The 23,310-nt window shown below is 41.3% G+C and overlaps 1 protein-coding gene across 4 annotated transcripts in view; it reads left to right on the plus strand.

Annotated features, from left to right (window-relative positions):
* Positions 1-23,310, plus strand: part of TXLNG (taxilin gamma) — a gene marked incomplete at its 5' end in the record, with an annotated part of 60,336 nt that overhangs the window by 13,611 nt on the left and 23,415 nt on the right. For all 4 annotated transcript variants that reach the window (XM_079727691.1, XM_079727690.1, XM_079727688.1 and 1 more), the window contains 5 exons: positions 9,573-9,876; positions 12,621-12,712; positions 18,342-18,512; positions 20,107-20,301; positions 22,444-22,563. In XM_079727691.1, coding sequence (XP_079583817.1) covers positions 9,573-9,876; positions 12,621-12,712; positions 18,342-18,512; positions 20,107-20,301; positions 22,444-22,563 — 882 coding nt within the window. The remainder of the gene's footprint in view (positions 1-9,572; positions 9,877-12,620; positions 12,713-18,341; positions 18,513-20,106; positions 20,302-22,443; positions 22,564-23,310) is intronic.

Raw genomic sequence — 23,310 nt, forward strand, 5'->3', positions numbered from 1 at the left:
GCGCTCTAGAGCCTGCGTGCTGCAACTGCTGAGCCCAGGTGCCACAACTACTGAAGCCCACGCACCTAGAGCCCGTGCTCCACAACGAAAGAGAAGCCACTGCAATGAGAAGCCTGCGCACCGCAGTGAAGAGTAGCCCCTGCTTGCCACAACTAGAGAAAGCCCGCACGCAGCAACAAAGACCCAATGCAGCCAAAAAAAAAAAAAAAAGTGATTGTTATACAAATATATATTCCTTTTCAGATTCTTTTCCCATGTAGGTTATTACAAAATACTGAGTGTAGTTCCCTGTGCTATACAGTAGGTCCTTATTTTTATTTTATATATCGTGGGGTGTATATGTTATTCCCAAATTCCTAATTTATCCCTCTCCCGCCTCTTTCCCCTTTGGTAACCATAAGTTTGTTTTCTGTGTCTGTGAGTCTGTTTCTGTTTTGTAAATAAGTTCATTTGTATCATCTTTTTAGATTCTACATATAAGTGATATCATATGATGTTTGTTTTTCTCTGACTTCACTTAATATGATAATCTCTAGGTCCATCTGTGTTGCTGCAAATGGCATTATTTCCTTCTTTTTTTATGGCTGAGTAGTATATCACTGTGTGTGTGTGTGTGTGTGTATGTATGTATGTATGTGTATCACATCTTTATCCATTCATCTGTCGATGGACATTTAGGTTGCTTCTGTGTCTTGGCTGTTGTAAATAGTGCTGCAATGAACATTGAGGTGTGTGTATCTTTTCAAATTATGGTTTTCTCAGGGTATATGTCAGTAGTGGGATTGCTGGGTCATAATGGTAGTTTTATTTTTAGTTTTTTAAGCAGCCTCCATACTATTCTCCACAGAGGCTGTACCAACTTACATTCCCGCTAACAGTGCAAGAGGGTTGCCTTTTCTCCACACCCTCTCCAGCATTTATTGTTTGTAGACTTTTTGATGATGGCCATTCTGACTGGTGTGAGGTAATACCTCATTGTAGTTTTGATTTGTGTTTCTCTAGTAATTAGCAATGTTGAGTATCTTTTCATGTGCCTTTTGGGACTTTGGAGAAATGTCTATTTAGATCTTCTGCCACTTTTCTAATTTAAAAAGCACATGAACCTACCAACTCCAACCCCCTATTTAAAAAAATAACAAATAAAAAAGCATATGAAAATGTAAGTTTTATGGGTAGGTTTGTTTGTAAAATTTGTATTTGGAAATGTAAAAACCCCTCAAAATACTGGAAACGTTTACAAAAGAGGTTCATATTTTCAAAACCAAATAAGGCCGGTCGTGGCCATGCTGAGAGTGGGAAGCGCCTGGTGTCTGAGGCCAGGGAGGTGTGCGCTCTGTGTCTTCACATTCCTGCTTCGTAGTTGATGACTCTTAGAGGAAATTATTAGAAACATAGGGTTGAAGGGATTTTTAGAGATAATTTAGTTTAATCCTAAGACACAAAAAGTATTTTTTTAAAAAAAAAACCTTCAATGTCTTAAATATAATCACTTAAAATTATTTAAAGATGTCTCTACTCTCAAGTTAGTGTTGTCTCACCTCCCTAAATCCCAGAGTTAATTACTGCTAAAAATTCTCCAGCTCTTTCCCAATGTTTTCCTAAATTCATGCTGGTATATCTAGCATGGTATGTATTTTTAGACATTTAATGTCTCCGATTTCTTTGTTTGACTTTGAACTTTCATTTTCCAAGGCTGATGTGTGAAGGGAAAGGAGTGGTGTAATGGAGAGAACATAGGCTCTTGAATTTGACAGACCTGGTTTTGAGGTTTACTGACCCATTTTACTGACTTGAATATGATCTTGGGCAAGTTACTTCACGTCACGGAGTCTCATTTTCCTAAGGCCCACCTCTCAGTGGCACGGAGAAGGTTAAATGGGATAATGGGGCTTGTAGGTTCTGAAGGTTTACCTTTACCTACTTGATAAGTTTCCCGAGACTCTTCAGGAACTAGAGGCGAGCTCAGGACCTCTCCCGGGGATGGAGAAATGCATCTGTGTACACAGCCTTTCCCCACTGCCCCTCCTGTGGCCGCCCATTCCTCCACAGGGAGTGTCTGCGCTCAGCACGTGCCTGGCACTGGTGAAAGGCATTCAAGCTGGTTTAAGCAGATGGTAGTTGAAATAATTTGAAAGTGAATGTGGTTGTTGGCTTTTTTGTTTTTTCCTTTAGACCAGTCTTAGTAAAAGAACAACCGTCACTAAAAACATTTAAGCTCTTTTAAACAAAATAAGCCAAAGAAAGATTGTTCTTTAGCTTCAACAATATTTGAAGGAGCATAAGTAAAAGTTTTTGAACTGGTTTTTTTTGTTTTGTCCACGTGACTTGTAGGATCTTGGTTCCCCGACCATGGGTTGAACCCAGGCAGTGAAAGCGCAGAGTCCTATCCACTGAGCCTCCAGGGAATTCCCAGATTCATCTGTTTCTAGATGTATTTCCTCCCAGTACTTTCTGTGTGTCTGTGTATATATACATAATACATGGTGCATACTATTTTGTAATTTCTTTATATATATAATACTTTGGGAGCATCTCTCCCCATTATCAAATAGACTTCTGTAAGACGGCTCGGTCAGGACAAGGGTGTTTGTACAGTAGATGGAGGTGAGTCATGAAGCAGTTGTGGTTAAGAGCGTGGACTCGGAAATTAGTTGGCCAGGGTTCAGATCTTTGCTGGGCAATTTACTGACTGTGACCTTCAGCTAGGTACTTAACTTTACCACGCTGCCGTATGTAAAGTAGAGATAATAATGGTAACTATCTCTTGACATTATTGTGAGGATTAAATTAGTGAGTATAGGAAAGTGCTTACAGTAGTGCCTGGCTGTAGTATTTGCTATTTAAGTGTTAGCTGTTGCTGCTGTTGTTTATCCAAGAGAGTGTACCCAAGCAAAGGCATCCAGAATGGGTGTCAAAGAGGGCAGAGTAGGAAGTTTTATTGGCCATATGATAGAGAATTCTCTGCTTAAGGAGTTGAAGGCTGAGAAATCATTTACAATTTAAATAAAGTTGTTGGCCCTAAGATTTTGCTTCATATCAAATGGTCCAGTGCGGAACCTCAAGTGGGGAAAATTGGGGTCTACTATATCAAGAGTATTTGTAGACTAGGGTTGGAAACAAGCCCAGCTGTAACTGGGCTTACTCATAAACAAAAAGATTTTGTAGAGCCAGAGTAAGTCTTTCATTAGCAAATGTGAAGAATAAATCAAACTTAACTGTACAGGAGAGAAGGGAAATGTAATACTGTCCTGCTTCTAATGATAAAATAGTAATAGTGATGTTTTTCTCAATAGATACTTCCCAAGGCTTGTTTTAAGCAGCCATTTTGGCCCCTCATGTTTTCCACTCAGTTGGCACTTGAGCACCTTTTATGCATAAGCTGTCTCTATCTAGGAGGATGTACATACCAAATAAGTGATAATGTAATATGTGTGGCAGGAATTTCAAGGTGAAAGGAGTGTCTGGAAAAACAAAAAAGAAGTAGTGTTAGCTAAAGATAGAGAATGATGAAATAAAATTAGAAGGATAACGTTAGATATGATGGTTGTGCACTATACAGATTAATTTAACATCCTTATTTATGCTCAGTGCCACCGGCTATTTTTAAATTTATTTTATTTATTTATTTTTGGCTGCATTGGGTCTTCATTGCTGCGCGTGGGCTTTCTCTAGTTGCGGCAAGCGGGGGCTACTCTTCATTGCCGTGTGCGGGCTTCTCATTGTGATGGCTTCTCTTGTTGTGGAGCACGGGCTTTAGGCACACAGGCTTCAGTAGTTGCGGTACACAGGTTCAGTAGTTGTGGCTCACAGGCTCTAGAGTGCAAGCTCAGTAGTTGTGGCGCATGGGCTTCGTTGCTCCACGGCATGTGGGATCTTCCTGGACCTGGGCTTGAACCCGTGTCCCCTGCATTGGCAGGCGGATTCTTAACCACTGTGCCACCAGGGAAGCCTACCACCAGCTATTATTTTGAGTTAGGTGAACGTTTTGGCCTTTCTAAACTGTCTTTTTTCTGTCTCTGGTAGTTGTAATTGACCTATATGCCTTTAATCTGAAAGCCAGCATAACTTGCAGTTAAATCGCCTAAGGCATTTTGAAATAGGTGAATAAATATACTGTGAGTTTTCTCCAAAATTGGGAGAATGAAGGACAGTAATAAGAGAAAATATTTGCAAATCATACCTCTGATAAAGGACTTGTATCCAGTGTCTATAAAGAACTCTTACAACTCAATAATAAAATAACAAATAACCCAAATTTAAAAATGGACAAAGGATCTGGATAAACATTTCTCCAGAGGAGGTATACAAATGGTCAGTAAGCACATGAAAACGTTCTCAGCATCACTGGCCATTAGGTTAGATACCTTCACACCAACTATGATGGCTATAATGAAAAGGACAGACAGTAACAAGAGTTGATGAAGATGTGGAGAAATTTGAACCCTCATCCACTGCTGGTGGGAATGTAAAATGGTGCAATTGCTTAGAAAAAGTGTGGCAGGTTCTCAAAGGGTTATACATAAAGTGACCATATGACCCAGCAGTTCCACTCCTAGGTATATACCCTGGAGAAATGTGAACAGATGTCCCCATGAAGATTTGTACATTAATGTTCATACCAAATTATTTATAATAGCCAAAGTTGAAAATAATCATAATAGCCAAAGTTGAAAATAATCTAAATGTCCATCTACTGATGAATGGATAAACAAAATATGGTCTGTCCATACAGTGGAATATTATTTGGTAATAAAAAGAAATTAAGTACTGATACATGCCACCATGTGGAGGAACCTTGAAATCATTATGCTGTGTGAAAGAAGCTAGACACAAAAGGTCACATATTGTATGATTCCATTTATATGAAATGTTCAGGATAACCACATCTATAGAGACAGAAAGCACATTAATTGCCTAGGGCTGGGAGTTTTGGGCGGATTAGGGGTTTATAGCTGAAAAGGGTACTGAGTTTCATTTTGAGGTGACCAAAGTATTCTAAAATAGATTGTGGTGGTAGTTGTACAACTTTGTGAATACACTAAAAACCAGTGAATTGGATGGTATGTGAATTATATCTCAATAAAGGTGTTACGAAAAATCACTAATTGAACTGGGAAACTAGAAATAACCAATTCCAGTTCTCAGGTAGGCTTCTTAATAAAATTGATCTTAGGAGAGGCCTTGGGTTTTCCTTGGTGAAAATTATTTATGCTCCTGCTTCTTCCAACAAATTGCTTGCTCGTTATATTTTTGATATTGCTTGACACCATGTTTTCTGGTATTATGTGAGTTTTATTATCATTATGCTTCTGAGAAATTCTGTGTTAGAGATAAGCAATCTTCCATTTTAATTATCTTTTAACAGACTTTCATCAATGTTTAAAGCCAGCATTGTGGTTTTGTAGCCCTGTTCTTAATATTGGGCTAATAGTTTTCAGGGAATCGGTTTAAAAATTATTTTTTAAAAATTGGGGGAACTTCCCTGGAGGCGCAGTGGTTAAGAATACGCCTGCCAATGAGGGGGACACGGGTTTGAGCCCTGGTCTGGGAAGATTCCACATGCCACAGAGCACCTAAGCCCATGTGCCACAACTACTGAGCCTGCGCTCTAGAGCCCGCGAACCACAACTACTGAGCCCACGTGCTGCAACTACTGAGCCCACGAGCCACAACTACTGAAGCCCACGCGCCTAGAGCCTGTGCTCCGAAACATGAGAAGCCCACGCACCGCAACAAAGAGTAGCCCCTGCTCGCCACAACTAGAGAAAGCCCGCACACAGCAGCAAAGACCCAACGCAGTCAAAAATAAAAATTAATTAATTAATTTTTAAAAAGTTGGGGAAGATGGTATTAATAGCACTGGGTTGTTTTTTTTTTCTTCTCAGTATTGCTTTTGCATAAAGGGTCTCTGTTAACATTATCCATCTGCCCAACTAGTATATGACAGTTTAATATTTGGTATAAAATAGAGGTGGAAGTAGTAGTTCTGTGTATAATGTAGCATTAAAATGATCACTTGGCAGGAATTCCCTGGTGGTCCAGTGGTTAGAACTCTGCACTTTGACTGCTGAGGGCCCGGGTTCAGTCCCTGGTCGGGGAACTAAGATTCTGTAAGCCGCATGGCACAGCCAAAAAAAAAAAAAGATCACTTTGCATTTGCTTTGATATTAATACTTCTGTATGTTATTTGGGCCTATCAAGGACTTTAGGAAGTTTCTGCAGTAATGAAATTTAACAAAAGACATTTCCTAAATCCTTGGTAATTTTTTGTAGACCTAATATCTCTGGATTACATTTGAGAAATACTGCTTTATGGACTGCATTACGTAGGGAAGAGAATTTTTAAATTTTTTGGAAAGAATTTGAGTGTAGCATCAAACCATAACTCTAAACAATGCATTTCCCCTTAATGCATTAATTTTTTTAAGAAAAAGTATTACAGGCACATTTTTAAAAAAGTAGTATCAGAAAAGCAATGCATCTCTAATCTCTCTCCCCAGAGGAGAATATTTCTGTTTTGGTTCTTCATAATGCTTGAATAATATATAAATTGCAACTTTAAAAATAAACCTTATTGAAGTAAAACATACATTCAGAAAAGTATACAAATCACAAAGGTTTAGGCTTAATGAATTTTCACAAAGTGAACATCTACGTTACCCCACCTAGATCAAGAAACAGACTATTACCGAGCACCCCAGAAGGCCCTACCCTCAGCGGTAAACACACTCTTGATTTCTAGCACCGTTGATTAGTTTTGCCTGTTTCTGAACTTTATATGTAAATGGTTTCCTGTAGTATGTTTTCTTCTGGCACCTTCCTCACAAAATTCTGTGAGACTCATCCCTGTTGCTGCATCTAGCAGTACTTCGTTCTCACTGCTGGATGGTATGAACACACTACAATGCATCCATTCTTCTGTTGATAGAAATTTGGGTTGATTTCATTCGGGGCAATTACAAATAGTGTGGTTTTAAACATTCTTGGCCTTTGGCTGCACATCTGTACATACTAGGGTAAAATCCTAGGGGTAGAATTAACTGGATTGGAAGGTAGCCATATTGCAAAAGGTTTTAAAAGTGGCTGCACCAGTTTGTTCTTGCAAAAAGCACAGTACTTGATTTATCAACATTGGACTATAAAAGATGAGGATTTAGTTCCCTTAACCCCTCCATCCCCTGCTACTTTGATATTTTAAATTATCTTCATTTCTTCAGCTGGATACTATAGTAACTTGAAAAAATAAATCTCTCTTTTCCTATTAACTTTGTAGAGTAGCTTTTGTCCACTTGTGATAAGAGAAAGGTATTAGCCACCTCCCCATCAGTTATGTTATTCAAAAAAGGAAGAGGAAATTTCCTCTCTTTCATGCAGAGAGGAGATATACAGAATTTAAATTTGTGCCCCATCATATGACCAAGTAGTGTCAACCAGGGGAAAAACACCCCCCCCCATAAGTAAATGGGTTAACAGTATGATAGAAGAGAGGGGAAGTTTAAAGTACTGATGGAGAATAAAATACTAGAATGAAGCCGTCTGTCCCATGCCCGCTGTCTGTATTTGTTAGGTCAGGGGTAGCTGTTTAAAACCTAATTCTCACAATGTCTTTGGCTTTATAGGAGAGGAAGGTATTCTCTTTCTCATCTGATAGCCCAGTGTGGGTGTTCTTAGTAAGACGGATGGCTTTCCTTGTATAGGTATGTGAGCTTTAGGGGTGCAGGCTGCTTTCATCCTGTGGCTCTGCCATCTCTTGGGGTCTTGGAGACCTCTGCGTCCAGCCAGAGTGGGAAAGAGATGGAGGAGAAAGAACGTGTGCTTCTAAGAAAAGTTTTGTTGCAGAAGAAAAGTCATCCCTTGGGCTCACATTTTATTGGTGGCAACTTTGCATGGGAGTCCCGGCCAGATGAAAGGGGCTGGGAAGTGTTGGCTGGTCTGAGCGTTTGGCCACCCAGTCCCGGCTCCACAGGATTGTGGAGGAGCCTGGGTCTCTGCTGGACAGCCAGTGAGCCATCTCTGCTGTACTGTGTCCTAGAGGCTAAGACCAGAATAATTAACATTCGTTAACTTGGGATAATTTCATGTCTTTTAAGATGCTAATTATTTTAAGTGGTGAATTTTTATAAGGAAGTAAGTATTTTTTATTGGCTAGGGCCCTAACACAACTTGATACTTTTTTTTTGAAATAAGTTTAGATGTACAACTAAATGGCATTTCCTGCTTCCTTTGGTACCACTGAGTTCTGTGATTTGTTTTAACTTTAATTTTTCTTTTTTTAATTTTTATTTTTATTGCAGTATAGTTGATTTACAATGTTGTGTTAGTTTCAGGTGTACAGTAAAGTGAATCAGTTACACATATACGTATATCCACTCTTTTTTAGATTCTTTTCCCATATAGGCCATTACAGAGTATTGAGTAGAGTTCCCTGTGCTGTACAGCAGGTCCTTATTAGTTATCTATTTTATATATAGTCGTGTGTATGTGTCAATCCCAATCTCCCAGTTTATCCCTCCCCCCCGTTTCCCCCATTGTAACCGTAAGTTTTCTACATCTGTGAGTCTATTTCTGTTTTGTAAATAAGTTCATTTGTACCATTGATTGATGGATTGATTGATTGATTGATTGCGGTACGCAGGCCTCTCACTGCTGTGGCCTCTCCCGTTGCGGAGCACAGGCTCCGGACATGCAGGCTCAGCGGCCATGGCTCACGGGCCCAGCCGCTCTGCGGCATGTGGGATCATCCCGGACCAGGGCACGAACCCGTGTCCCCTGCATCGGCAGGCGGACTCTCAACCACTGCGCCACCAGGGAAGCCCTGTACCATTTTTTTAGATTCTACATATAAACGATATCATATGATATTTGTCTTTCTCTTTCTGACTTACTTTACTCAGTATGATAATCTCTTGGTCCATCCATGTTGCTGCAAATGGCATTTCATTCTTTTTTATGGCTGAGTAGTAGTCCATTGTATATATGTACCACATCTGCTTTTATCCATTCCTCCGTTGATGGACATTTACGTTGCTTCCATGTCCTGGCTGTTGTCAATAGTGCTGCAGTGCATGTATGTTTTTGAATTATGGTATTCTCAGGGTAGATGCTCAGTAGTGGGATTGCTGGATCATATGGTAGTTCTATTTTTAGTTTTTTAAGGGACCTCCATACTGTTCTCCATAGTGGCTGTATCAATTTACATTCCCACCAACAGTGCAAGAGGTTCCCTTTTCTCCACACCCTCTCCAGCATTTATTGTTTGTAGATTTTTTGATGATGGCCATTCTGACTGGTGTGAGGTGATACCTCATTGTAGTTTTGATTTGCATTTCTCTGATAATTAGTGATATTAAGCATCTTTTCATGTGTTTTTTGGCCATCTTAACTTTAATTTTCTTATTTACGGTGAGGTCACCTCTCAGTGAAAGTTAGAAATTACCATATTTACATCGGTTTTACAAATGACTAAGAAAGAAAAAAGCTGTCAACCTGTGGTGTGTGATGGATTGTAAACATTGATTACATTTAATTTAACCCCCCTTCCCATCTTTTTTCTCCTCTCCCCTTCCCTCTAGTTTGTGATTGGCACAATGGAAGAAGCTGGAATGTGCGGGCTAGGGGTGAAAACGGATATGTTGCATAACTCTCAGTCCAATGATATTCTTCAGCATCAAGGCTCACACTGTGGTGGCACAAGTAACAAGCATTCCTTGGAAGAGGATGCACACAGTGACTTTATCACGAAGGGCAGGAGTTTGGTGAGCCCAGAGTACTGCACACGAGAGTCAAGGGAGGAAATTCCTGGGCGAGAGGCTCGAACAGATCCCCCTGATGGTCAGCAAGATTCAGAGTGCGACAGGAACAAAGACAAAACCTTAGGTAACAACCTCAGCTTGGGGGTTGCATGTTTCACACGTTGCTCCTTTGAGTTGTATTGTCCGCAGCACAGGTGATGATGAACATGGCCAGCGTTGGGGGCGATGTTGCTCAGCTGACACATCTGTTGTCTTCAGTGGGGCAGGCAGCCTGTCTGCTGCAGTGACGTGCCGGGCACCCGAGACAGCAGAGCAGGAGGTTACTTCTCTCTCAGTAGTCAAGAATGGGCTTTCGTGGGCTTCCCTGGTGGCGCAGTGGTTGAGAGTCCGCCTGCCGATGCAGGGGACACGGGTTCGTGCCCTGGTCCGGGAGGATCCCACATGCTGCGGAGCGGCTGGGCCCGTGAGCCATGGCCGCTGAGCTGCGCGTCCGGAGCCTGTGCTCTGCGGTGGGAAAGGCCACAACGGTGAGAGGCCCGCGTGCTGCAAAAAAAAAAAGAATGGGCTTTCGTGAAAAAAATCTGGGGCCAATTTGACAGGAGTAGTCCCCACCCCCAGCTTCACCATGAAGCTTGCAGGATCTTAGTTCCCTGACCAGGGGTTGAACCTGCGCCCTTGGCAGTGAAAGCGCGGAGTCCTAACTACTGGACCACCAGGGAAGTCCCAGACAGAAGTAGTATTTGACTTGCTTTGTTTGCATCTTTAATGTAGTCTGACCAAAATTTACTGTGAAAACTGTATATTTATTTGATCATTTTATTTTAAAGCTAGTCACAAAACTTTAGAGATGATATAACGTTAGGTGAAGTTCAAGAAGTGGGTTAAGACTGGTTTTCAAGGGTATGTTTTCTTTCTTCTGCTGTGTTTGAGATTCAGGACAAAGAATGCGGTACGGTAAATCTCATTAGGAAATCTGAATTCCCCTTTTATTTTAAGCTTACTGGTTGCCCCTAAGTTTTTTATACTTATTCTACCTGAGATTAACAGTGTTTAAATTTGTTTGGTTTTCTATATGCTGAGTTGGAATGATCCTTCGTATTATACCCATTTTCTGTTAACTTGGCAAACTTAAAATTATTTTTCATATTTCTATAAATTTTTAATTCCTTACGAACAAGACAAATTTCTTCAATATTAGCAGCCCCAGTTAAATGTGTAAAAGCAGGAGTCTTAAAAAGTTACACATAATGTTACCATGCGACCCTGTAGTTCTACATCTAGTTATATTCCCAAGAGGGTTGAAAACGTGTCCACACAAAAACGTGTCCAGGAGTGCTTGAGGCGGCATTATTCATGATAGCTGAAAAGTCCAAACAGCACAGTTACCCATCAGCTGATGAGTGGATAAACAAAATGTGGTCTGTCTGTACATGGAATATTATTCAGTGGTGGAAAGGAATGAAGTCTTTATACATTGTGGGTGAACCTTTAAACTATTATGCTAAGTGAAAGAAACCAGACACAAAAGACCACAAATTATATGATTCCACTTAATATGAAATGTCTAGAATTGGCAAATCCATGGAAACAGGAAGTAGAGTAGTGGCTGCCAAGGACCTGGAGCAGGGAGCCTGGGGAGCTCATGGGCATGGGGTTTCTGAAATTAGACAGTGGTGATAGTTGTACAACTTAGTGATTATACTCAACTGTACACTTTAAAAGGGTGAATTTTATGGTACATGAGTTGTATCTCAGAAAAAAACAGGTAGAGTGTGAGTTTAAAAATCTTCATAAAAATTGCAATTCTAATCATATTCAAGAATCATATTTTGTCATCTCTTTTAAAATTCTTATTGGTCTTGGGCCAAACGAGAGAGGATTTGTTGCTAAAATTTTCTGTGTATGGAAAAGGATTCTGTTTTGAAGTTAGCCTGCTTGTTTTCCTCATAGCAATCTGTACACTGTATACCAAAGTCAAAGTCATTTTCACTTTTTTTTTTCCCCCGCCATGCTGCACAGCATGCGGGATCTTAGTTCCCCAACCAGGGATGGAACCCGTACCCCCTGCAGTGGAAGCACAGAGTCTTAACCACTGGACCGCCAGGGAATTGCCATCACATATGTATTTTTAATGAAATACCCTTCATGAAGAGTGAACGTTTAAAAAAATAAAAATGGTACCTACCACCCAGCTGAAGAAATAAAACTTATCACTTATTTTAAAACACCATTTGTTCCATCCTGTCTCGGTCACCTGCTTCTCACTGCCAGAGTCCTTAAAATACTGTTCAGCTCTTTTTCCCAAGGGAAGTGCCATCTTGACATCCTTCTTCGTTTTTTTTTTTTTTTTTTACACTAAATTTGGTTAACACACTGAATATGCTTACTAAGTCATCAGAAGTTATTTAAATTGCTCAAAGGAAAAGATCTGTGTCACCAGTGATAATGAGCGTCTTAGATAGGCGGAGAGTACCACCCGAAATTGCCTTTGAACTTGCTTCTATATTCATACTTGGTTAGGAGGAAGCATATAAAAATATTCTGCCCTTTGTAACTTGCCCTTTGTCTTAACCTGGATATCAGTGGTTAAGCAAGGGAATTTTTAAGCCTTCAGCAAGAGTTCTTTTCACAAATAGCTCGCAGTGTTAGTGAGTGAAGAAATTTGGGGTGGAGATGGGGAGGAAGGGGTGCCTGCTGATCCAGATTTTAAAAATAGCTTTCTTAATTTAGCTAGCAAATCTCTTATTTCTAGTTAATAGGCATAAATTATTTTACCCTGGATGTCAGAACATAGGAAGTGTTATTTAGAATTTACAGGTTGATCTCATTCTTCTTCTGGGACTTATTTCTTATCTTGTTAATCATCAGGAAAAGAAGTCTTATTATTGATGCAAGCCCTAAACACCCTTTCAACTCCAGAAGAAAAGCTGGCAGCTCTCTGTAAGAAATATGCTGATCTTGTGAGTATTAAATCAAGGGAGTGAGGTCCATATAAAGTATAGCAAAATGTGTATGTGCTTGATAAGCTTTTTAAAATATGATGTAGCTTTTGATGTAGCTTTAAATGTAAAATTATACTTTACTCCAGAATTGAAGAGGAGAATCTGACTTCTTGGGGCTTTTTGTTGCTTGTATGACTTCATTTTGTAAGGTGTTACATATATAGAGCATTATAATGCTAAAGATAGAACATAGATTTTCTAAAACTCAGTCTTGTGTTGTGGTGCTTTAAATGCCAGTCAGTTGGAGTGTAGTGGTTCCTGTAGTTAACTTTTCCCAAGGGAATTGTAGAGATAAAGGCTCTAACCATTGTGACTGAAATTGTGAGTTAGGTGAAATAGTCTACTAAAACAATACTGTGTCTCAGGAAATATTTATTTAGTATCTACTATGTGCCAGGCATTCCTTTTTCCATCTTCCAAAGAAATTAACCTCATTTGTTCTGTGCCTGAGTTATTTCAAGTAGCATTAATTCTCTTTGTCAAATTATGAAAGCGGTCTCAATCTGGAAACACTGCTGTCCTCTTTTAAGTTGAAGAATGGGGAAGCCATTGAACCCTTTGAAATAAGGGTTGTGGGAAGCTTTTAGAATGAATGGTTCTAATATGCTAAATTAATGTCTTTTGTGAAATACTTAGGTGAATTATCATGGGCAATGTTTACGCATTTTCATCTGTTGTTAAAGCAGTTATTCCATGTCGTAAACTCTACTTTTTGTCAGTGACCAGCTTTGAAAATGAATTATTACTCAATTACAGTTATATTTTCCTTCAGTTTACAAAGGGGTCCATGAATACCCCCACTTAGCTGGCGTTCAGCAGTCTGGCACCTTCTGTTCAGAGCAGCAGGAAACCCCGTGCATCAACGAAAATGGCCTAGAACAGTCACAAATGCAAAGATGGCAGAAAACACAACAAGGTCAGATAGTTGGCTTCAGGAAAGGAACAATTCCATTGGCTGTGGAAGACAGTCCCTACTGGTTCCATCCACATGAAGAGAACCATCCACATGAGAAGTGGTAGAAAAAGAAGACAAAAACAAAAAAGGGAAAAGAAAAAAAATGGAGAAAAGAGTAAAAGAAAAAAAAGCAATGTAGCAGGTTAGCTACTTGACCCAGTGTTGTTGGGACAACAGCAGACAGTCACACGTGGATTAGGAGAAGAAAGGACAGATAGTGGCTTAGAGCAGTCCTTCTTAGACTCACACAGATGCTGGGACTTTTGTTGTTCAAAGGCACGTTGTGATTCACTGGGTCTGGGGCCTGAGAGTCTGCATTTTAACAAGTTCCCAGGTGAGGTTGATGATGATACTTTTAGCCCTTGGATCACACTTTTTAAGCAGCAAGGGTCTAGGGTGTTTTGTTTGTGGCATTTGTTTTGTGTGGGGGGGGGGGAGGGGGAGGGTATGGTTAATTCTTTTAAAGCACCAGTAATCATCGCTACATTCATTTTAGGATGTGACACGTTGAAGACTTGCTTAGTGAGCAACCTCTCTTTGATTTAGATTTGTGCTGAGCATATGAAGGACGAAATGTGTACTGTTTTCAGAAAATGTTATAAAGCTTTGTTTCTTTTTTTTTTTTTTTTTTTTGCGGTACGCGGGCCTCTCACTGTTCTGGCCTCTCTCGTTGCGGAGCACAGGCTCCGGACGCACAGGCTCAGCAGACATGGCTCACGGGCCCAGCTGCTCCGCGGCATGTGGGATCTTCCCAGACCGGAGCACGAACCCGTGTCCCCTGCATCGGCAGGTGGACTCTCAACCACTGCGCCACCAGGGAAGCCCCAAAGCTTTGTTTCTTGAAACAACACTCATTTCTTTTAAAAGGTAGAGCATATAGGTTATATAGCAGTGAGACTATCAAGGGAGTAGGCTTTTCCCGAGGATTATTCCGAAAACTTCCCTTTTGCCATCACTGTCCTTTGTCCTTTTGGTGACAGCATCGTCTGACATCACTGGTGCTTGTGGCTCAGACAGGTAGCAAAGTCCTGTAGAGCAGCTGGAGGGGTGCCTGCGCTGTGATGGGGATTGTCCTCTGGGTAGATCTTGTGGCTGCCACGTTCACCAGATAACATGGGTTTATGAAATTGTCACGTTTCACTTGCTAAGTGTGGATCCCATTAGGCCTTTAACATCGTCCTTAAGTACGTAGTGGTGCTGTTCTTTCCCATTCCTTAGTTTGTGTAGATTATTATAGTGTAATAATAAATCTTGATTATCTGGTTGGGTAGGTGTATCTTCTCTTCATCAGAAGTATCTTGGCTGTTCTTAACTCTTTACTCTCTATAAAATTTTGGATTCAACTTATTAGTTCCATGGGAAGAAAACACCCCTTGGGGATTTTGAGGAGCATTTTATGTAATCTATAGTTGCATTTAGGGGAGAATTTTACCATCCTTAAGAAATTAACGGAGCTTAAAAAGTGGATATCCTTAATGGGGGAAAAATGAATTTAGATCCTTGAACACCATATACAGTGATTAAGGACTTAAATGAAAATTTTAGGCATCATTTAGGTTTATTTAAATATATTAATAGGTGAATATTTTTCCAAACTTGGATTAAGAGAAGGATTTCTTATGATACAAAAAGCACTACCAGAGAAAAGATTTCAGAAATTGGCTATATTGAAATTAAGACTTTCTATTCATCAAACGACATTTTAAAAGAAAGTGAGAAGACACATTACAAACTGGGGAGAACATATTTCCAACAAATAATAACCAGTAGAAGATTCAATGTGAGGAATATCTAAGGAACACCTACAAATGAATACAAAAAGGACAATTAACCCAATGGAAAACTGGGCAAGAGACGTGTAAGAGGCATTTCATAGAAGTGGAGAAACATCAAGATTCGAAGATATCTTAACATAAAGGTATATAAACATACAAGGGATGTTCGATCTTATGAATAATCAGGGAAATGCAAATCAAGACCATAGCACCATGCTATTTTATGTCCAGTGTTAAGTGGCATAAATGAAGAATTGAGATCGTATTAAGTTTTGGGGAAGTGCATCTACATGATTTCTTATAAATTGCTGGTGTGAGAGTAAATGTGCCGGCCACTCTGGAAAACAGTGTGCCATTGTCATGTGCAACAGAACATTTAGAAATCACTTCCCCACAACCCCAGTTCTAGGTTTGCACTCAGGATAAATTCTTGCATGGTGTATACCAGGAAGCCCATGTGTGAGAATATGCGAATTGTTGTGAGTACCTGGAAACAACTCAATTGCCTATTGACAAGAGACTGGGTCAACAAGGTGTGTTGTGTGCTGCATATTTTTATTTTATTTTATAAAATATTTATTTATTTATTGGCTGCGCCAAGTCTTAGTTGTGGCCTGCGGGATCTTTCGTTGCGGCACGTGGGATCTCTAGTTGCGGCACACAGGCTCATTTTAGTTGTGGCACGCAGGCTTAGTTGCCCTGCGGCATGTGGGATCTTAGTTCCCCGACCAGGGATCGAACCCGCGTTGCCTGCATTGGAAGGCAGATTCTTAACCACTGGACCACCAGGGAAGTCCCTGCATAGTTTTTACTTTTTTTTTTTTTTTTTTTGCGGTACGCGGGCCTCTCACTGTTGTGGCCTCTCCCGTTGCAGAGCACAGGCTCCGGATGCGCAGCTCAGCAGCCATGGCTCACGGGCCCAGCCGCTCCGCGGCATGTGGGATCTTCCCAGACCGGGGCACGAACCCATGTCCCCTGCATCGGCAGGCGGACTCTCAACCACTGCGCCACCAGGGAAGCCCCTTGCATAGTTTTTAAAATGAAATAGCATACAACCTGAGAGCCAAAGCCAGCAAGGCCTGTTTTTGTACTGACCACAAGCTAAGAATGGTTTTACTTAAGTGTTGTTTAAAAGTGTTGTTTAAAAGACAGTGACGATACAACCGACATGTTGTGGCCTGCAAAGCCTAAAATATTTCCTTTCTGGCCATTTACAGAGTAAGTTTGCTGGTCCCTGTTCTGTAGCTACATGCAAACAATCTGAATGAGTCCTAGCAGTGTAATCTTCAGCTGTGCTGTCCAGAATGGTAGCCACTAGTCACATGTGGCCATTTAATCTTGAATTCATTTATTTTAATTTTTAAAGATTTATTTATTATTTACTTATTTATTTTTGGCTCCGTTGGGTCTTAGCACGCGGGCTCTTCGTTGTAGTGTGCAGGCTTATCTCTAGTTGTGGTGTACGGGTTTTCTCTTCTTTAGTTGTGTGCAGGTTCTAGGGCGCGAGGGCTCTGTAGTTGTGGCACGTGGGCTCTGCAGTTTGCAGTACATGGGCTCTGGCTGAGGCATGCGAGCTCAGTAGTTGTGTCGCGCGGGCTTAGTTGCCCTGCATCATGTGGGATCTTCGTTCCCTGATCAGGGATCGAACCCAAGTCCCCTGCACTGTAAGGCAGATTCCTTACCACTGGACCACCAGGGAAGTCCCTTGAGTTCATTTAAATTAAAGAAAAATTTAAATTTTGGTTTCTCAGTTGCAGTAGCCACAATAAAGTCAGAACAACTAAAATCAAAATGATTTCTTGGGCTTCCCTGGTGGCACAGTGGTTGAGGGTCTGCCTGCCGATGCAGGGGACACGGGTTCGTGCCCCGGTCCGGGAGGATCCCACATGCCGCGGAGCGGCTGCGCCTGTGAGCCATGGCCGCTGAGCCTGCACGTCCGGAGCCTGTGCTCCACAGCGGGAGAGGCCACAGCAGTGAGAGGCCCACGTACCGCAAAAAAACCCAAAAAACAACAAAAACACAATTTCTTTTAGGACCACACACGGATGACATAAAATACGGAGGAGAGCAAAGGAATAGTGACCCCAGGATTCAGGGTTGTGGTTACCTTGAATCCAGGGAGGGCAGGGGGAGTTCCAGCCCTTGGTGGAGTTACTGATAGTGTGTGCAGATCCTGCAGCCCATGGTCCTGAGTAAGGTTACTTTACGAGAGTATTTTACAAAAACAAAATTATTTTCTGGGGGGAATTTCCGTAAAGGTGTTTTTAATAGCTATTAGCATCTCACCTGTAAGGATGTGTGGTATGTTTTGAGAGGCCACAAGGTGTCGCTCTTGCTCTTGAAATAGTGACTCAGCATCCTTTCCTTCTCCAGTTAACAGGTCAGTAAGGCTGCCATCTTATCTGTTAGTGTTGGTGTAACCTTGAAACAGACGCATTTGCTCCAAACCTACAGTTGCAGTGCTCCCCCTCTCACTTGCAAAGAACTGAGTGCTGCTTATTGAGTTTTAATTTGGAGGATCATTTCAATAAAGTAGCTTGAGTGAGTTTTTCAAGAAAGTAACTTTATGGTGTTGATTCCTAAAAAGTTGTCCAAAACGTCATTTTTTTTGTTTTTAATAAATAAAGAGATTAAGAATGTTTTTTTCCTACCCTAAATCATTTGCTTACTCTCCTACCATAATGGGAAAAGAGAAGGTTGGCAGGGCAGCATGGCATGAAACAGTTTAAATAAAATATTACACTACAATACTGTGGGTTTTTGGAAATGTATTCCTTAGTTCTTATTGTAATTCTTCCAGCCATAACTCAAAGGTTCTCGCTGTATTTCCTAAATGTAAAGTGCTTATTACTTTTAGCTGGAGGAGAGCAGGAACGTTCAGAAGCAAATGAAGATGCTGCAGAAGAAGCAAGCCCAGATCGTGAAAGAGAAAGTTCATTTGCAGAGTGAACACAGCAAGGCTATCTTGGCAAGAAGCAAACTCGAGTCTCTTTGCAGGGAACTTCAGCGTCACAATAAGACGTTAAAGGTGAGTTGGTTCCTTTTTTTTTTTTTTTACATTTTTTCAAATGTATTTTTAGCTGTTCTGAGTCTTCATTGCTATGCACGGGCTTTCTCTAGTTGCGGCGAGCAGGGGTACTCTTTGTTGCAGTGCACGGGCTTCTCTTGTTGTGGAGCACGGGCTCTAGGCGCGCGGGCTTCAGTAGTTGTGGCTTGCGGGCTCTAGAGCGCAGGCTCAGTAGTTGTGGCGCACGGGCTTAATTGCTCCGTGGCATGTGGGATCTTCCTGGACCAGGGCTCGAACACTCTCCCCTGCATTGGCAGGTGGATTCTTAACCACTGCAGCACCAGGGAAATCTGGTTCCTTTTTCTCTTTTTCAGGAGGGACTGGCTTAGCTTGATTTATAGTCACTGTGTACCTATTTGAACTAAATCCTTGTCTCTCCTTGGAGACAGGGATGCCACCGTTCTATTTTGCTTGGCCTTGTGCTTCTTAACGCACCTCATACTTGCTCGTGGGGAATCTAGATGAGATTGATGTTTAGACCACAGCTTTCTCACTAGGCGCCATGGCTTAGGAAGCTCAGATTTGCAGTCTCCTGGTGAGCACTGAGGTCGTTCATTAGCATGTGTGAAAAGTGGACGTGAAATGAGAAGCCGAGTGGGGGCAGACTTGAGGGAAGGGAAAGGCCCCCTGAGCTCCTCAAGGGCTGTTGTTCGTTGGTTACATCACCGGCCACCCTTGTCCATTCCAGTTCCCCATTGCCAAGTACTTTTAAAAGAGCGCATATTCCTCGGCTGATTAAAAGACAAAGCAGCGGGTACCCAAAAGTTAGTTGGTACCCACAGAGGAAGAAGGGCAGAAGGCAGAGCCGCAGGGGTGGGCCTGTCCTCACGTGCAGTTGTGGTTTGATTTTGACTGAGCCGGATTGCTCGTGAGACTCCTCCACCATGGCAGGCACCCAAGGCCCTAGAACACAGGAGCCCTAGGGAAATGGATCTTTACCTGATGTGGGAGCCGTTAGGTTTTCTTTGCTTTTGAATCCTTGGATTTCGGTGTTCATGAAACTGAGTTGTATTTTTTCCCCATAGCAAGTCCACACTTTGATTGGACTGGTAACGCTTTAGACACTAGACACGTAAAGGTCTCTTAGCACTTGGATCTGAGCAAGAGTTGGGACTAAGCTTTTAAGATGCAGATTCCTTTTGTCCCTTGCCATCTAGGGAGTAGGTGTGACCCAGAAAGTAAGGGGCAGGAACGGAGCTCCCTCTCCAGGTTGATTTCAGATGCTGCCCTGCAAGAGTAGCCAGGGGGAGGGTATTTGGGAAGCCCGTGTGGAGGGGGCTGGCTGCCTGGAGACACTCCTTCCTCGTCTCTCAGCGTGGCCACAGAGCGCTTACTGTAGAGCAGGGCAGGGGGCGCCTCTCTGATGATCCACCGAGGAGAAGCTGTTTGCTTTCAAACGAGAGCCTTCCGGTCCTAAATAAAGGGAAGGAATTCTAGTTCAGAAGCACCACTTCAGGGCAGCAAGCAGTGAACTCACATGGCAGTAGTGTCTTTTGTGGGCATCTGTGCCATCTATAGGCCTGTACGATTAACAGAAATTGTTTTGGATAATAAGGAAGAAAATATGCAGCAGGCACGAGAGGAGGAAGAAAGACGGAAAGAGGCCACTGCGCACTTCCAAATCACTTTGAATGAAATCCAGGCACAGCTGGAGCAACACGACATACACAACGCCAAGCTCCGCCAGGAGAACGTGGAGCTGGGCGAAAAGCTGAAGAAGCTCATCGAGCAGTACGCCCTGAGGGAGGAGGTAGGGCGACTGGTGTGTCCCCTCCCTGCGAACCAAAAGCGTTCACTGAAACCCTTCCCCCAGGGCGCTTTAGAACCTCGGTGTATGCGTGGTGCAAGTCTGGCCTTCCCTCGCAGGATTCGTGGGGACCATACTCATGGCCCAGAAGTCAGTGGATTTGGGTGCGTGAGGTAGTTTCTTGGAGACAGTGTTAAGCACTACTCGTCCTCCGTGTGATGCTGGAAGGTTGTTATTTTAGCGTAGACTTTCCCCTTGTCTAGACTAAAGTGAGTAAGTACTTGGCCCCAAAATATACTGTATTTTAGACGTCTGTGATAATCTGTATGGTCTACACTATCATTCCGTTATGCCTGTGTTTCAGATATTTCTTTTTAGTGGAGGTTTTATAGTATTTGGGAGAAAAAACGAACCTATTTCTAAGCCCTTATACACCCAATTGAAGTAAAAAGTTTACTGGAAGGGTCTGTGGCACCTCATCTTGGTCACTGGCCTCCAACTAAGAGTTCTACAAGCTAGTTGGGAAGTCTGGGCATGGTGTCTAGATTAAATGCAAATAGGCAATCATGTGCTTTTTTAAAGTTCCTCCCTTTTAGAGGTCAAATGGGCAGGAACAAAGGGTTAGGTTCTTTAAATGACACATCCCCTGCCTTTTAAGTTAGTAAAATGTTCTCTTATGTGTGTTGTATCCCTTATAGAGATAGATTAAAATAGCTGATTAAAAAAAAAAAGATTGTGGCATCTCTGTGGGTTATTTTATCCAGTTTTCAAGGCAAACTTTAGATTATATTAATTAAGAGTTTTCCATATAGCCCTTCAAAAACTGTTAGTTTTTTTAAAGATTTTCTTTTTATCACTCTCGATGCTTTTTGCTTACCTTTTTTTTCCCTTATTATTATGGAAAATTATAAACGAAGAAAAATAGAGACTGTATCACCTGGCTTTAGCAAATGAAACCACAGTTTCAACTATATTCCCATCACTTTCCCCTGGGTTATTTTCAAGCAAATCCAAGGTATCAGTCCATTCATATATATTTGAGGGTGTACCTCAGAAAGACTAAAGATTCGTTTTTAGGTGTGACCACAATACCGTTTTCATACCTAAAAAATTAGCAGTAATTATTTAATATTAAAATCTAGTCATCATTTAAATTTTTCTGATTGTCTCCCCGTTTTTTTTTTTAAAAAAAGGAAAAACCTATTTGAATCATCCAGATAAAGCCCATCTGTTTCACTGGTTGGTATGTGTCAAGTCTCTAACATAAAGATTTCCTTTTCTCTCTTTTTTTATTCTTACAGTGTGTTTATTGAAGAAACTTTTTTTGTCCTAGAGAATAAATTTTCTATTAGATTATAAAGCCCTCACTTTTCTTAAAATTATTGTTTTATTGTTTAATATGACAGTCTGCCACATTACAGATGTAGAAAATTTGAAAGCTATGTATGTTGAAATCACGTTACCTGTGAGCCATATTCAGTTTGAGTATTATTGAATGTTCTTTCCTTGGTCAGGGAGGGATGTTCTGATGACTTTATTGTACATAAACAACCACTTAATAATTTCACTTGGAAATCATATTGACCTTTTACCAAATTTATCTGATAAGTGCCAGGCACCAAGCACCTTACATAGTATAGCCATTGCGTTGGCCTTTACAGTTCTGCAGTGTGGGTGTTGCTACCCCCCACAGGTGAGGGGACTGAGATTCAGCAAGGGGGAGAATTCGACTGGGGCCATTCCTCCCATCACAGCATGCTGCCTCCAACTGAGAGATTTGGGAAAATTTAATGGGGAGAAAAAAATATCCAGGAATTATGTGTATGATGTATTATGGGCTTAACAGTTCGATCTCCTTAGCCGTCTTTTTCTTGATACAATTTGAGCTTCATTTTCACCTTAGGGCAGAAATAGAAGGTACGAGGCCGGCTGCTGAGGTGCTGATGGGCCATCTCTGGAGGGAGGGATGCCGACACAGGCTTCCGCCAGCACTGCACGCAGACAGGCACCTTGCTGGTATTAGCCCTGGTGGTGTTAGCAGGAAAAGCAGCCTCGGGAGTGAGGTCTTGTAACCTGTGTCGTGTTTCCTCGTCATTCTGTCCCTTTTCTCATTAAGTGACAGAAGAAATTTTACTTTCCCCGTAGCACATTGATAAAGTATTCAAACATAAGGAACTGCAGCAACAGCTTGTGGATGCCAAACTGCAGCAGACAACACAGCTGATAAAAGAAGCTGATGAGAAACATCAAAGAGAGAGAGAGTTTGTAAGTTTGCAATTTCTTAAAAAAAGAAATGATTGCCAAAATTGTAACCAAAGCCATTTAAAACATTTAAACTTATTCTACATTTAAATTAGCACTGGGTTGTGCTAATTGTTTTTTTGCTCTAGATTGTGAAGGGCATGTGTGTGTTAGAAAACATTAGCCTTTTCATTCTATTTAACTTTATATACAGAAGATACACTGGAGAGATTAGACCAAGTTAGTGCACAGACCTGCACTGATTAGACTTTTCTGTGCTTAGAATATTTATTTCACTTTTTAGATAATGGCCACCAAGTTTAAGAATTATAGCATTATTTAGGACATTAAATTTGGGGATTCGATTTAATAGCAAGCTTACCAAACATGGATGTCCTTCATACTGTTACAGTTTATTTCAAACAAGTAACTTGAAACTAGGGAAACTATTTGTTTACTCTGGTATAATTTTCTGAAAAATTTTAACAGAATTCTCTACATCCTAATCACTCAGCATTATTCTCAGAATGTGTGCTCAGATTATATGGCCTGGCAATAATTGTGAATACAGTGGAATGTCATTGGGTATGTATATTTAACACATGCAAATTTAACTTTAACCAAAAAAAAAAGTCAGAAGTGGTTATGATAATGAGGACTGTCCCATCCAGATTTCACTCAAGTAACCTAGGCCCTGAGGCGAGCCAGGTATGAAGACTCGGATCCTGAATGGCCCTCATGATGTGAACATGTCACTCTGAGTGCGAGTCT

Source organism: Hyperoodon ampullatus (genome assembly GCF_949752795.1).
Source record: "Hyperoodon ampullatus genome assembly, chromosome: X".
Lineage (NCBI taxonomy): Eukaryota > Metazoa > Chordata > Mammalia > Artiodactyla > Ziphiidae > Hyperoodon > Hyperoodon ampullatus.